The 17,378-nt window shown below is 45.0% G+C and overlaps 1 protein-coding gene across 1 annotated transcript in view; it reads left to right on the top strand.

The window, feature by feature from the left end:
• NRXN2 (neurexin 2) overlaps positions 1 to 17,378 on the top strand; it is an 858,623-nt gene that overhangs the window by 25,822 nt on the left and 815,423 nt on the right. Inside the window, exon 2 of the mRNA XM_044270141.1 lies at positions 4,443 to 4,460. Coding sequence (XP_044126076.1) covers positions 4,443 to 4,460 — 18 coding nt within the window. The remainder of the gene's footprint in view (positions 1 to 4,442; positions 4,461 to 17,378) is intronic.

Here is a 17,378-nt window from a genome sequence, read left to right as displayed (position 1 = left end):
AAGTAACCTAGAAAATAATTCATTATAGAACACATATTCCATTTTTATGATTCTAGATACTATATTTCATGCTTCATGTGGTATCACATGGTCAGTAGCAAAATCTGAATCAAAGCTTAACTACATAGCATGTACATATGCTAGGCACTCTCAGAATCACTCCTCCCACTCCTATACTGTATAGTATTGTCTCTGTAGCCAGTGTACTTTGGAGTATTTAAGTTTGTGGACATTGGCCCCTGTTGCTACTATGCAAAGCTGTCCACTCACTATTTTATTGCTCTTGGAAGGGTTAACTTGATTTATGCCATTGTTTATACTGTTTTATATTGTTAAACTGCATTTTATATGTTTATTGTACTATATCCTGTTCATTTGCACTGGTATTGCACTGTATTTGCACTGCACTATGAAAATGGTTAATGCATAGCCAGCTAATATTGAGAGACTTTACAGCTTTCTACCGATGCAAAGTTTTGGAGGGAAAAAAGACACAAAGATTGCCTGTTTTAGCTCTGTAGTTTATACCTGAAGATTTGTTTATGCCTGGAAAAACTGCTCAGCCATTCCCATAGACTTGCAGTAAACCTGTATACAAGTCTATGACAGACAGAATGTTCTACTTCAGCTAAGAGAGCAGTTGGAGCCCCTAGTTGTCTGCAGCTAGAGACCATTTTTTAGTAGAAGAGACTCTGTCAGACTGCACGAATGAACATGTTGCTGAGATATGGATAATCTGCTACAGAACCTGGGTCATCAGCTTTTGGGAACTAATAGATGACTGAGCCACAACCACCATCCTTTGGCCACGACACCAGCCAAGAGACAGCTAGCTCAGACCTTTATTCAGCACAAAACCTTCTTCTGTCAGGGATGAGACAGGAGATGTCAGTTCAGTGCGTCGCCTGTATTGTTTTACACTTGTGTTCCTTCACTAAAAAACACAATGGTTTACTGCGGACTCTGACTCTCTGGATTTATTTCCAATTGGGGTGCAACACGCCTTACCATCCCTTCTGGAGCGCAGCAACACATGGTGACACTACAGTGGTCTCCAGGGGACCCAGTGTAGCGTTGGGGCCACCCCAAATCCAGCTACTGCGGTAACTTTATAGTGGTTGGAGTTTAATTTTTTTCTGACAGAGCCACAAATCCCCTGCATAGTTAATAAATGATAACATCTCGGCACTGGCAGCTGCAGTCACTACAGTATTATATACAGAAATTGAATTGTTTGTGCAGGTGATTTAGAGCTCTGTACCAAAAAAAAGAGATTGAGGGTCATTTATTAAGATCAGCCTTTTAGTCGCCGGTCTTAAAGAAGAACTCCCGCCAAAAATGTTATTCTCTGACCTGTTAGAAAGATGCATAATGTAATCTGTGTGAATGTAATCTTCTTACCAGAGTCTGTATTTGGGAGTTATACCTCCCTTCTGCTTCTCGGCTGTGTCATGTGACCAGCAACCAGACTCTCCAAATTACACAGCGTCTTATGTGTGGACAGGAAGTCAGTTTCTCCATGTATTCCTATGGGAGCCTCATGCTCAGTGTCATAGGAATGAATAGAGAGGTAACTGACTTCCTGTCCTGTGTCCGCTGGAGTTGGTCACATGACATCACTTTCTAACAGGTCAGAGAATAAACATTTTGTCGACGCATCCACCATTAGTCTAAATGTAAACTAGCTTCCCTGCTGGCTTAAATTTAGACCATTTTCTATGCCTAAAACAGGTGTAGCAAATGATAAATAAGATGGGCCTGTATGCCCGTCCCCTTCCCCGCCCACATCATGACTGGCCTCAGCTGTGATGTGTTGCTTGTGGCCAGATCACCGCTGAAGCCAGTCATTGGCTGGATAGGTGCATGTCATCATGTCCATGCACCATGGGAAATAAACAGTGTGGAGACCAGAAGATAGAGACAGCAAAGGCAACACAGAGGACCAGAGCAACGTGGATCAGAACTTTATGAATCTTCACTTTCAGCAGGCAGGCTGCAGGCACTTGCTTAAAAATTATTATATCTAGAAAATCCGTTTAGGAGCCAAGATGAGGACTCCTCTGTAGAAAAGAGGTTATTTAAGTGGCCAGGATCAGCCATGCTCTTAGGGATTTGGATATACACTGCTTGTCCCCCCCAAAAAAAATTGCCACCTGAATTTAACTAAGCAAATAGGCATGAACCTCCTATTGGATAATTACTGCATGGGCGATTATATTTCAGCTGGCAACAAGTTATTTAACCCCAACTGGTGCAAGGAGTTGCTTCTCATTTCTTAAACAATCATGTCGAAAGACACATCTTGTGTTAGTCTGTTTGAGAAGGGTCAAATCATTGGCATGCATCAAGCAGAGAAAACATCTAAGGAAATTGCAGAAACTACTAAAATTGGGTTAATAACTGTCCAACGCATTATTAAATACTGGAAGGATAGTGGAGACCCATCGTATTCGAGGAATAAAAGTGGCCGGAAAAAAATCCTGAATGATCGTGATTGGCGATCACTTAAATGTTTGGTGAAATCAAATCAAAGAAAAACAACAGTAGAACTCAGGGCTATGTTTAATAGTGAAAGTAAGAGCATTTCCACATGCACAATGCGAAGGGAACTCAAGGGATTGGGACTGAACAGCTGTGTAGCCGTAAGAAAACCACTAATCAGTGAGGCAAACCAGAGAAAAAGGCTTCAATTTGCTAGGGAGCATAAAGATTGGACTCTGGAGCAATGGAAGAAGGTCAGGTAGTCTGATGAGTCCAGATTTACCCTGTTACAGAGTAATGGGCGCATCAGGGTAAGAAGAGAGGCAGGTGAAGTGATGCACCCATCATGCCTAGTGCGTACTGTATAAGCCTGTGGGGGCAGTGCTATGATCTGGGGTTGCTGCAGTTAGTCAGGTCTAGGTTCAGCAACAGTATGTGCTCCAAGAATGAGGTCAGCTGACTACCTGAACATACTGAATGACCAGGGTATTTCATCAATGGATTTTTTCTTTCCTGATGGCACGGGCATATTCCAAGATGACAATGCCAGGATTCTTCAGGCTCAAATTGTGAAAGAGTGGTTCAGGGAGCATGATACATCATTTTCACACATGGACTGGCCACCACAGAGTCCAGACCTTACCCTCATTGAGAATATATTTTATTTTCTGGTGGCAACTTTTTTTTTTTTTTTTACAGACAGTGTATACTATCAATGTAGAAGCTATATGTGCTGGTGAGATTGTAAATCCCTAGTTTTGGTATAATTTAATGGATTTTCAGATAAATTGAGAATATATAATTGCTCCCAGCATGCTGGCTGTCTCATCTCTTTCAGTTATGTGTTCTGTCAGGCTACTGCTTGATGGGTAGTGTGGGGTTTCGCTCTGGTAGATAGGGTAAGCGGGCGCAGTACAGAGGCAAAATACAAGTTCTTATCTCAAAACGTCAGTGTTTATTCACACTTGAGGCAATTGCACAAAACAGCACGTAACTTTGAAGTCTTGGTGTTAACACACAATGGAAAGTTCATATAACACAAGTCACCTTGCTGGCAGTTCTGCCTCCAGTAGTCCACAGCAGGCTTTAGGGGGCCTGTCTCCCAGCATGTGGCTCTCAGCCCTCCAGCACGGCACAACACCTCAGATCCCAAAAACAGAGACATCTCTGCTGAGCTGCCTATTTAAGGACGGCCAGGTGCTGCCAAAACCCGGAACGGCACTTAAACTCTGGTCCGGTATTTGACCTCACCTGGCTGGAAACCAGCCCAGCCGCACATGCTGGGAGGAAAATACCTGCCTTGCCTGACACAACCCCTCACTGTGTTACAGTAGCTTGCCCCTTTCTATCGGTATCCCACAATAATTCTATTTTTACAAAAAAATCAGTTTTCTCTATCTTTCCATCTGTGCACAAAGTGCACTCTTTCTTCTCTTCCATAATTTTGCTTTTTATTTCACTCATCTACAGAGACTCTGTTTTGCTTCATTTCAATCACTTTTGCAATCCCCCTCCCCCATTGTGGTCCCTTGTGTATGTCACCAGCAGTGACACTGACTCTCAGCCTGGGGTCTACTAATCTATTCATAACCATGAAAGAGGGGGGCTCCTCCAGGGGGCTCAGCTGGCTGGATGAACATTAGCCTGAGGTGGTGGTGTCCAGGGGCAAGGAGGAGGATGAAGGTCACAACAGCAAAACAGAGCATAGAGATAGAGAGGGATGGAGGGCGGATGAAATCCACATAGTAGAGGGAAGTGATGAAGAAGGGAAGCATGCTCATTTCTGTAAAACAATGCTGAAAGTATAATCCAGAAATATACAGAAAGAGGGAAAAAAAGAATAAACATGACTGGGAAATAATAAAATGTGCAGCTGCGCTCTCTGCGTCTATCATTGCGATTTTCTGCTCCTTTATGTTCTTTAGTAATTGTCTTTTTTTTCTCTCCCTGATTTCTCGCAGAGGATCGTGTGATTGAAGGTGAGTAGCTGCTTGTTTAAATAATATAATATGATAATCCACAGGGATCTATGATGGAAAGGGTTCGGTATCTCTGTGTAAATTTCATTTCCTCCCCTCCCCATCTTTCTCAAGTTCTTCTTCCAACCTTTCTCTACCAACCACCCTTCTCTTCTCTCCTCTTCTCCACTCACCCCCTCCCTATTATCTTGCTTTCTCTGTCACCTGACTTCTCTGAACATAATAATGAGCAAGCATTATGCAAATTATGCTAATTAGACTTTAATGGGAGAGCACAGGACTGGAAATCAAGAGATGTTTAGGAGAAAGGGAAATAAGGAGGGATGAGCATGACAGAAAAAAGTGGTTGAATGGAAGAAAGACTGGTACCTAAAACACTTAACTGAACAGAGAGTGCTCCAGAGAATAACATTAGCATTTTTGGTACTGAGACGGAATATGCAGTGAAAGAGTGGAAGAAATAAGAGACGATGAAACAAGATGCAAGACACAAACTCCACTCCGGAAGTGAAGTTTTAGAAAGAAACTGCAGAAAGTCTATGGCCCTGCCAAAGAAACGACTCATTAATGGTGCAATAGCTGGAGGGTTTTTGCTATGTAGAGAGGGTAACTTGTTTCTAACGTCACATTACATAATGGTAATATGTACGCCTTAGGGCTCATGCACACGACCGTATGCCCTTCGAGACATACGGTCTGCGAGCGGGCCATATGTCCCTGAGCGGCATACATCGTGCGCACGGGAGAGCACAGCATTATAGGTTACTATGAAGCTGTGCACATCGGGTCGCCCGCGGGACTATATACCCGCACTCATATGATATTATGAATGCAGGACAATAGCCCCTTGGCCTGACTGACCTATGATGCTGTGCGCTCCTGGGCGCACGATGTATGCCGCTCAGGGACATATGGCCCGCTCACAGACCGTATGTCTCGGAGGGCATATGGTCGTGTGCATGAGCCCTTATGCTGTACAAAGACTAATTTCACAGCTTAACCACTGGATAAAGTCTAATGAGGAAATATATCAAAACTGGTATGAAGGAAAACTGGTTTAATTGCCCATAGCAACCAAGCAGATTCCACTTTTCATTTTTCAAAGGAGCTGTGGAAAATGAAAGGTGGAATCTGATTGGCTGCTATGGGCAACTAAACCAGTTTCCCTTTACACTAGATACATCTTCCCCTAAAAGTCTAATCTGCAACGGAACAACTACTGGGACCCTAATTCATCCCCGGAATAGGTTTGCCTGGTGCCTCTTCTGGGTACATGTACTGTATGATCACTCTCCACCGAAAGTCTGTGGAAGATAGAGTGACAGTCATCCATTCTCACGTGGCCTTCAAGTATCAGGGACTCCTCTAACAGACTGGAGAGGATATTGAGATGGATGAAGGGTTTACTTAGGCCAGTGATTCTAATGAAAAAATCTGCCATAAATTTCCCTGCCATGGTCCAATGAACATTATAGATAATAGATAAATATAAGAACTGATGATGATTCAGTTCCCTGCTTATATTGGATTTAGGATGGCATTTCACTTTAAAGGGGTTTTTCCGTCTGTGTATATTGATGGCCTATCATAAATATTAGCTGTTTGTGGCAGACATTTGCAACAGCAGAGAGGACAGAGCCAGAAGTGAAAGGCCTCGTCGACTGTTTGGTGGCCATGTGGGCTTACTGCGTCTTAGCTTCACTTGAATTGGGGCTGAGCTGCAGTACACCGACATGGCCACTGCACATTGGATGGAGCGTTCTGCTTCCATATTCATTTACTGTGATGTTGCTGGCAACTAATACAAAAACAGCCTACCCCCACCGATCTGATATTTATGACTTATCCTGAGATATATATAAAACCCCTTAAAGGAAAACCTGTCACCACAAAATGCAATGCAATCTGCAGGCAGCATCTTATAGAACAAGAGAAACAGATATATATGGGTTTGTGAGAAAAGATTCATTAAAACTTGTGATTTATACAGTTAAATCTCTGCTCTTTCTATACTTAAAGGGGTTGTCTCACTTCAGCAAGTGGTGTTTATCATGTTGAGAAAGTTAATACAAGGCACTTACTAATGTATTGTTATTATCCATATTGCCTCCTTTGCTGGCTTAGTTCATTTTTCCATTACATTAAACACTACTCGTTTCCATGGTTACAACCACAGCTACATAGTAATATAGTAACATAGTTTGTAAGGCTAAAAAAGACATTTGTCCATCCAGCTCACCCTGTTATCCTGCAAGTTGATCCAGAGGAAGGCAAAAAAAAAACATGAAGTAGAAGCCATTTTTCCTCATTTTAGGGGGAAAATTTCCTTCCTGACTCCAATCAGGCAATCAGAATAACCCCCTTGATCAACGACCCTTCTCCAGAAATCTATTAGCTATAGCCTGTAATATTATTACACTCCAGAAATACATCCAGGCCCCTCTTAAAACTCTTTTAGTGAACTCACCATCACCACCTCCTCAGGCAGAGAGTCCCATGGTCTCACTGCTCTTACCGTAAAGAATCATTTTCTATGTTTGTGTACAAACCTTCTTTCCTCCAGACGCAGAGGATGTCCCCTCATCACGGTCACAAGTATATATCTGTATACACAGGGAATGCTATAAATCGCTGAAAACACCTCCCATGTATATAACTGAAGTCAGAAAAAGCAGAGATGTAAATATGTAGATTACAAGTTTTGTTAAAGCCTTTCCCCACAAAACTATTCATCAATCTGCTTGTGTCCTCCTGCTCTATAACATGCTGCCTGCCGATTGTACAGCATTTTGGGGTGACTGGACCTCTTTAAGCAGTTCCCCCCTATAACACAATTTCTTCAGTTTCAGCAGCTGTTTTATGGCATCTTTCTACTCTATAGTTCTCCTGTCTGGAGACAGGCTGACGGTGACTTAATCAGGCCTGGAACCTATCACTGTGCAAAATTCCCAAAAATGTTTTTGAAAAGCATGAGCTGGGCAGGAGTCACATACTGGAACGTACTTTATGATCTCCACTTTGTAGTGCCCTATATTCAGATAGCAGGCTCCTTAAGTCATTTCAGGGAGGTAGTAAGGTGAAGAAAGAAATAATTGGTCTTCATAGCGCAATCTTCTACTCTTTGTAAAAACTATTATTCTTTTCCATTTCATTGTAAACTCTTTCCTCTTATCCTGCCTCTGCACTTCTACTGCCCGTAATCACTCTTTCTTTCTCTACACCCCAATGACTGAACCAGTCTTCGTCTCCCTTTTCCACCTTGCTCCCTCACCTCCCTCGGGATCTCTCTGTTTGCTGTCTCTATGCTGTGCTTTACAGATAAGAGTCCGTTTTTCTGTGACTTTCATATGCTCTTCCTTGGACAATAAGAATGGTTGTTCGTGTCCACACGGGAAGAGATGGCTTTCAGTATGGTAGACAGATAGCCGTGCATGTCTTCTATGGACAAGATATCCACAAATGTTATTCAAGTCGGTTTTACAGTGCAAAACAGCTGCCCATGATCTCATTGAGGACCTTAAATTGATAACTGTTTGTCCGTCATGGCAGTTTGTCATTGCTGTGCCTCAATATTTACTATGTGACATCCGTATTTATTCATTTAGGTTGGATCATACTGTTAAGAAGACAATTTTTGCAATAGTAATATGAAATGTAATATGTTGTATCATCACACATACATACAAATGTGTGTATACGTAGGTTTTAGCCACTTCACTTGAGTAATGCTTTATTCACTTAGCCTGTGCTAATAAAATCATCAGAATGATTAGCATTGGCAGCAAGATGATCACTCTGGATTAACTGCTGCACAGGTGAGTGTTCAGACAAGGCCTGTATGCTGCTTATTTTATGATGATGCTTAACCTCCTTTATTTTAATGTTGATTTTTGTTATTATTTCTGTAACTAGACAGTAAGCAAAATAAACCATGTTCTGCCTACAACAGAACGATTAAGACACACAACCGCAACCGTTTCGTTAATATGTATGTGGTCAATGTGCATCCTGCAACTTTCATGGGACCCACTGTTTAAAAAGCCTATTCTAAAGGCTCATGCCCATGACTGTATGTTCTTTCTGCACCCAATCCGCATTTTGTGAGGATCGGATGCAGACTCATTAATTTCAATGGGGCCGCAAAAGATGCGTACAGCACTCGGCCCACAAAAAACATAGAACATGTCCTATACTTATCCATTTTAAGGACAACTATAGGACATTTCTGTAGGAGTAATAAAAAAATGGCAGCATACACTGGCTAGTATCTGTATTTCGCTGATCCGCGATTTGCAGACCGCAAAATGGGTATGGTCATGTGCATAAGCCCTTATCTGCAAAATGGACACAAATAGGACCTGTTCTATAATTCTGCATTTTTTTGCGACAGATAGAAATGATTGGGTCTGTGTGGGATCTGCAAAAAATGCACAAGTAGGGCTGTGTGTATGAGGCCTAAATGTTCCGTGAGAAATCATTATATCAGGCTATATCATGGTTATTACTAGCTCTCTATTGATGACTCAGTCCTATGCCATGGGTGTTAAAGGCCACAGGTAACGCTCACAAATTACCGCTAATTGCCAGGCCACATCTGAACTTGCAGCCCGAAATAATGTCCATTCCAGGTGCAGTCACAGCAGGTGAGCGCTACCCACCCCTGCTAAGGCACATGTCGTAAGGGCTCATGCACACGACCATAGCCAATTTTGTGGTCCGTAAAACACTGATATCGGCCGAGAGCCTGCCACCATTTTTTTTTTTACTCCTTCACAAATGTCCTGTCCTTGTCCACAAAACAGACAAGAATAGGACATGTTCTATTTTTTTTTCAGGGAGCGCATAACAGACTGACAGGTATGCTGTCCACATCTTTTGTGGCCCCATCGTGATGAATAGGTCCGCGTCTGATCCGCAAAAAATGCGGATTGGATACAGACCAAAACTGCGGCCATGTGCGTGAGGCCTAATCTTAAAGAGAAAACACCGTACAGTAAAACAATGGTTAAAACTGACATTGAAAAAGACTTAGTGAATCTTAGTGGACACTAAGCATCATTTTAGCAACCAGCGTCAGGCAGCTGCTGCAATGGCATATCATTGGGTGCATCATAAAAGGTATAGCTGCGCCTACTAAAAACATTTGCCTCTGTACAATCTGTACATAAAGCCCATGGAGTATTCTGTATAGTCATGTATCAGAAAATGCCCTGAACTGGATGAAAGTAATGGGAATGGGCAGATTGCAATATAAAGATGGATTATGAAACCTGGGGTCATTCCCTTTAATCGCTATGTACTAATATATTAATGGAAGTACAGAAATATTTCTAATGATCTTCTTATAACCGTTGAGGGCTGTCAGGGGTTAATCTGTAAAAAAAAAATTAAAATAAATACTCACCTTATCTATTTGATTGTGAAGAGTCCACCACAGCCATCTTGATTGGAGATACAGTGCAAGATCTCGAGCGGTGCGTGGTGACGTCATATGAGACAAGGCACGAGATTTCACACGGTATATTCAATCAAGATGGCTGCGACGGACTCCTCACGTTCAAATGGATGATGCATGTTTTGTTTTTTTGCCGCCATTTTAGGGACAATTGATTCGTCACCACGAAGCACAAGGAAATCCAGCTTTCCTGTGAATCCAATTTTCCCTGAAATTTGGATCGAAGTCCACTTTGTGAACTTCAACTCACTCAACACTAATTATAAGTATCACATGACTGGAGGATGGATTTAGAGTCAGATGTGTTACTCTGAGATTAGAAGGAATTTGAGGCTGTTTAGCAAATACCTCATAGGGTGTCTGGATCAAAACTGTATAGCAGGCGGAACTTGATGGGCTTGTTATAGACGTTACTAAAGGTCTTTACACAGATCAATAAATGTTCGTTCCTGATCATTGTCCTGTGTAAGCATGTCCGCCAGCCAGTCGACAAATGAGTGAATGTCATTGATCACATCTTTTGTCTACAGAAATTCTCTTTTTAAATAGAATTATGCCGCCGGCAACAATTATATGAACGATCATACACCCTAACATACAAATGCTGTAAAGGGAAAAAATTAATTTTGATCAGGATAGGTCATCAATATCATACTGGTGGTGGCCAACGTTAGTTAGCGGTAATGACTGACCACTAAAGAACCTATATTCTATAATTGCTCATTTATTTTCAGGTAATATATTTATCAAAACTGTCCCAAAGCCACAGTCTCTTCTTGGACACTGAATGCATTTAAAGGGGTATTTCAGTCTTTAATTAAATTTTTTATTTATTTGTTTATATAATTAGAAATGATATGATTTTCTAATATATATGTATTTCAAATTCTCCATACATATCTTTCTTATATCAGGCAGCTGACCCCTTTATGCAGTAGAATGGTATGGCCCATGTATCAGTCCTGTGTAATGTATCCATGGACTAACTGAATCATGGCATCAGTCTCATTATATAACCCCTGCAGTGTTACATGACATACATGTGATGGGTCTCAGGACACATCCATGTAATAATAAGTAAATAGTGATGGGATTAGGATTTTTATAGTGGTTATTACAGTAACTACATTACTGTCTGTATTCATATGGCTGCTTCTCTCTTGGTCAGCATCCCCTTTTTTGCACCATGGACCAGACCACACGCATAACAAAACCAAATAAATTGCATGTTTTATAATTTAATTATTCCATTTATCATGCAAATTTACCATAATGCAGACTGAGTGGGAGCACTGAGCTTGTTTCCCTGCTTAATGTATGGTTGTGTCTAAACTCCATCTACCATAGGGATCTGGTGATGTTGAGTGGGATGTAGATATTACGCTACATTCTGTGGCTACTTCACATGGCATATGACGGTCACATGATCAACACCATTTAAGTCCTATCCAGCTCTCCAATGGATGCATTTTCCAGGACTAAAACAGGCCATACCCTTTTTTTTTTGGGGGGGGGGGGGACTTAGAGGGGGGGGGGGGCTATTGTCATTGACATTATCTTAGGCCAACCTCTGGCAATCTAACTGTGGTAAAACTACAACTCCCAGCATGCTCCATTGATTTCTGTGGAGATCTAAGTACAGCCAAGCAAGTGTGCATCTTGGGAGTTGTAGTTTTACCACAGCTGGACTACTTTCTCTCTAAATCTAGAGGACGTCACATATACTTTTAGCTTCTGCAATCACTGTCAAATGAGTGGTACAAATGGTGTCGGACCATATTCTGAGCTCACATAATATTTATAATCCTAAAAATTCACCGATAGTAGTGTCATATGTAGAGTTGAGCGAACACCTGGATGTTCGGGTTCGAGAAGTTCGGCCGAACATCCCGGAAATGTTCGGGTTCGGGATCCGAACCCGATCCGAACTTCGTCCCGAACCCGAACCCCATTGAAGTCAATGGGGACCCGAACTTTTCGGCACTAAAAAGGCTGTAAAACAGCCCAGGAAAGAGCTAGAGGGCTGCAAAAGGCAGCAACATGTAGGTAAATCCCCTGCAAACAAATGTGGATAGGGAAATGAATTAAAATAAAAATTAAATAAATAAAAATTAACCAAAATCAATTGGAGAGAGGTTCCATAGCAGAGAATCTGGCTTCCCGTCACCCACCACTGGAACAGTCCATTCTCAGATATTTAGGCCCCGGCACCCAGGCAGAGGAGAGAGGTCCCGTAACAGAGAATCTGTCTTCATGTCAGCAGAGAATTAGTCTGCATGTCATAGCAGAGAATGAGGCTTCACGTCAGCCACCACTGCAACAGTCCATTGGCATATATTTAGGCCCAGCACCCAGGCAGAGGAGGGAGGTCCCGTAACAGAGAATCTGTCTTCATGTCAGCAGAGAATTAGTCTGCATGTCATAGCAGAGAATGAGGCTTCACGTCAGCCACCACTGCAACAGTCCATTGGCATATATTTAGGCCCAGCACACACACAGGCAGAGGAGAGAGGTCCCGTAACAGAGAATCTGGCTTCATGTCAGCAGAGAATCAGTCTGCATGTCATAGCAGAGAATGAGGCTTCACGTCAGCCACCACTGCAACAGTCCATTGGCATATATTTAGGCCAAGCACACACACAGGCAGAGGAGAGAGGTCCCGTAACAGAGAATCTGGCTTCATGTCAGCAGAGAATCAGTCTGCATGTCATAGCAGAGAATGAGGCTTCACGTCAGCCACCACTGCAACAGTCCATTGGCATATATTTAGGCCCAGCACACACACAGGCAGAGGAGAGAGGTCCCGTAACAGAGAATCTGTCTTCATGTCAGCAGAGAATTAGTCTGCATGTCATAGCAGAGAATGAGGCTTCACGTCAGCCACCACTGCAACAGTCCATTGGCATATATTTAGGCCCAGCACACACACAGGCAGAGGAGAGAGGTCCCGTAACAGAGAATCTGGCTTCATGTCAGCAGAGAATCAGTCTGCATGTCATAGCAGAGAATGAGGCTTCACGTCAGCCACCACTGCAACAGTCCATTGGCATATATTTAGGCCCAGCACACACACAGGCAGAGGAGAGAGGTCCCGTAACAGAGAATCTGTCTTCATGTCAGCAGAGAATCAGTCTGCATGTCATAGCAGAGAATGAGGCTTCACGTCAGCCACCACTGCAACAGTCCATTGGCATATATTTAGGCCCAGCACCCAGGCAGAGGAGGGAGGTCCCGTAACAGAGAATCTGTCTTCATGTCAGCAGAGAATTAGTCTGCATGTCATAGCAGAGAATGAGGCTTCACGTCAGCCACCACTGCAACAGTCCATTGGCATATATTTAGGCCCAGCACCCAGGCAGAGGAGGGAGGTCCCGTAACAGAGAATCTGTCTTCATGTCAGCAGAGAATTAGTCTGCATGTCATAGCAGAGAATGAGGCTTCACGTCAGCCACCACTGCAACAGTCCATTGGCATATATTTAGGCCCAGCACACACACAGGCAGAGGAGAGAGGTCCCGTAACAGACAATCTGGCTTCATGTCAGCAGAGAATCAGTCTGCATGTCATAGCAGAGAATGAGGCTTCACGTCACCCACCACTGCAACAGTCCATTGGCATATATTTAGGCCTAGCACACAGGCAGAGCAGAGAGGTCCCGTAACAGACAATCTGGCTTCATGACAGCAGAGAATCAGTCTGCATGTCATAGCAGAGAATAAGGCTTCACGTCAGCCACCACTGCAACAGTCCATTGTCATAAATTTAGGCCCAGCACCCAGGCAGAGGAGAGAGGTCCCATAACAGAGGATCTGGCTTCATGTCAGCAGAGAATCAGTCTGCATGTCATAGCAGAGAATCAGGCTTCACGTCAGCCACCACTGCAACAGTCCATTGTCATAAATTTAGGCCCAGCACCCAGGCAGAGGAGAGAGGTCCCGTAACAGACAATCTGGCTTCATGTCAGCAGAGAATTAGTCTGCATGTCATAGCAGAGAATGAGGCTTCACGTCAGCCACCACTGCAACAGTCCATTGGCATATATTTAGGCCTAGCACACAGGCAGAGGAGAGAGGTCCCGTAACAGACAATCTGGCTTCATGTCAGCAGAGAATCAGTCTGCATGTCATAGCAGAGAATGAGGCTTCACGTCACCCACCACTGCAACAGTCCATTGGCATATATTTAGGCCTAGCACACAGGCAGAGCAGAGAGGTCCCGTAACAGACAATCTGGCTTCATGACAGCAGAGAATCAGTCTGCATGTCATAGCAGAGAATGAGGCTTCACGTCACCCACCACTGCAACAGTCCATTGGCATATATTTAGGCCTAGCACACAGGCAGAGCAGAGAGGTCCCGTAACAGACGATCTGGCTTCATGTCAGCAGAGAATCAGTCTGCATGTCATAGCAGAGAATGAGGCTTCACGTCAGCCACCACTGCAACAGTCCATTGGCATATATTTAGGCCTAGCACACAGGCAGAGCAGAGAGGTCCCGTAACAGACAATCTGGCTTCATGACAGCAGAGAATCAGTCTGCATGTCATAGCAGAGAATGAGGCTTCACGTCACCCACCACTGCAACAGTCCATTGGCATATATTTAGGCCTAGCACACAGGCAGAGCAGAGAGGTCCCGTAACAGACGATCTGGCTTCATGTCAGCAGAGAATCAGTCTGCATGTCATAGCAGAGAATGAGGCTTCACGTCAGCCACCACTGCAACAGTCCATTGGCATATATTTAGGCCTAGCACACAGGCAGAGGAGAGAGGTCCCGTAACAGACAATCTGGCTTCATGTCAGCAGAGAATCAGTCTGCATGTCATAGCAGAGAATGAGGCTTCACGTCACCCACCACTGCAACAGTCCATTGGCATATATTTAGGCCTAGCACACAGGCAGAGCAGAGAGGTCCCGTAACAGACAATCTGGCTTCACGACAGCAGAGAATCAGTCTGCATGTCATAGCAGAGAATGAGGCTTCACGTCACCCACCACTGCAACAGTCCATTGGCATATATTTAGGCCTAGCACACAGGCAGAGCAGAGAGGTCCCGTAACAGACGATCTGGCTTCATGTCAGCAGAGAATCAGTCTGCATGTCATAGCAGAGAATGAGGCTTCACGTCACCCACCACTGCAACAGTCCATTGGCATATATTTAGGCCTAGCACACAGGCAGAGCAGAGAGGTCCCGTAACAGACAATCTGGCTTCATGTCAGCAGAGAATCAGTCTGCATGTCATAGCAGAGAATCAGGCTTCACGTCAGCCACCACTGCAACAGTCCATTGTCATAAATTTAGGCCCAGCACCCAGGCAGAGGAGAGAGGTCCCGTAACAGACAATCTGGCTTCATGTCAGCAGAGAATTAGTCTGCATGTCATAGCAGAGAATCAGGCTTCATGTCAGCCACCACTGCAACAGTCCATTGGCATATATTTAGGCCTAGCACACAGGCAGAGGAGAGGTTCATTCAACTTTGGGTAGCCTCGCAATATAATGGTAAAATGAAAATAAAAATAGGATTGAATGAGGAAGTGCCCTGGAGTCCAATAATATATGGTTATGGGGAGGTAGTTAATGTCTAATCTGGACAAGGGACGGACAGGTCATGTGGGATCCATGCCTGGTTCATTTTTATGAACGTCAGCTTGTCCACATTGGCTGTAGACAGGCGGCTGCGTTTGTCTGTAATGACGCCCCCTGCCGTGCTGAATACACGTTCAGACAAAACGCTGGCTGCCGGGCAGGCCAGCACCTCCAAGGCATAAAAGGCTAGCTCTGGCCACGTGGACAATTTAGAGACCCAGAAGTTGAATGGGGCCGAACCATCAGTCAGTACGTGGAGGGGTGTGCACACGTACTGTTCCACCATGTTAGTGAAATGTTGCCTCCTGCTAACACGTTGCGTATCAGGTGGTGGTGCAGTTAGCTGTGGCGTGTTGACAAAAGTTTTCCACATCTCTGCCATGCTAACCCTGCCCTCAGAGGAGCTGGCCGTGACACAGCTGCCTTGGCGACCTCTTGCTCCTCCTCTGCCTTGGCCTTGGGCTTCCACTTGTTCCCCTGTGACATTTGGGAATGCTCTCCGTAGCGCGTCTACCAACGTGCGCTTGTACTCGCGCATCTTCCTATCACGCTCCAGTGCAGGAAGTAAGGTGGGCACATTGTCTTTGTAGCGTGGATCCAGCAGGGTGGCAACCCAGTAGTCCGCACAGGTTAAAATGTGGGCAACTCTGCTGTCGTTGCGCAGGCACTGCAGCATGTAGTCGCTCATGTGTGCCAGGCTGCCCAGGGGTAAGGACAAGCTGTCCTCTGTGGGAGGCGTATCGTCATCGTCCTGCCTTTCCCCCCAGCCACGCACCAGTGATGGACCCGAGCTGCGTTGGGTGCCACCCCGCTGTGACCATGCTTCATCCTCATCCTCCTCCACCTCCTCCTCATCCTCGTCCTCCTCGTCCTCCAGTAGTGGGCCCTGGCTGGCCACATTTGTACCTGGCCTCTGCTGTTGCCAAAAACCTCCCTCTGAGTCACTTCGAAGAGACTGGCCTGAAAGTGCTAAAAATGACCCCTCTTCCTCCTCCTCCTCCTCCTCCTGGGCCACCTCCTCTTCCATCATCGCCCTAAGTGTTTTCTCAAGGAGACATAGAAGTGGTATTGTAACGCTGATAACGGTGTCATCGCCACTGGCCATGTTGGTGGAGTACTCGAAACAGCGCAACAGGGCACACAGGTCTCGCATGGAGGCCCAGTCATTGGTGGTGAAGTGGTGCTGTTCTGTAGTGCGACTGACCCGTGCGTGCTGCAGCTGAAACTCCACTATGGCCTGCTGCTGCTCGCACAGTCTGTCCAGCATGTGCAAGGTGGAGTTCCACCTGGTGGGCACGTCGCATATGAGGCGGTGAGCGGGAAGGCCGAAGTTACGCTGTAGCGCAGACAGGCGAGCAGCAGCAGGATGTGAACGCCGGAAGCGCGAACAGACGGCCCGCACTTTATGCAGCAGCTCTGACATGTCGGGGTAGTTGTGAATGAACTTCTGCACCACCAAATTCAGCACATGCGCCAAGCAAGGGATGTGCGTCAAATTGGCTAGTCCCAGAGCTGCAACGAGATTTCGCCCATTATCACACACCACCAGGCCGGGCTTGAGGCTCACCGGCAGCAACCACTCGTCGGTCTGTTGTTCAATACCCCGCCACAACTCCTGTGCGGTGTGGGGCCTGTCCCCCAAACATATGAGTTTCAGAATGGCCTGCTGACGTTTACCCCGGGCTGTGCTGAAGTTGGTGGTGAAGGTGTGTGGCTGACTGGATGAGCAGGTGGAAGAAGAGGAGGAGGAAGCCGAGAAGGAGGAGGTGGCAACAGGAGGCAAAGAATGTTGCCCTGCGATCCTTGGCGGCGGAAGGACGTGCGCCAAACAGCTCTCCGCCTGGGGCCCAGCTGCCACTACATTTACCCAG

This window comes from Bufo gargarizans, chromosome 10 (genome assembly GCF_014858855.1).
Source record: "Bufo gargarizans isolate SCDJY-AF-19 chromosome 10, ASM1485885v1, whole genome shotgun sequence".
Taxonomy (NCBI): Eukaryota; Metazoa; Chordata; class Amphibia; order Anura; family Bufonidae; genus Bufo; species Bufo gargarizans.
This window is presented reverse-complemented; position numbering and strand designations above follow the sequence as displayed.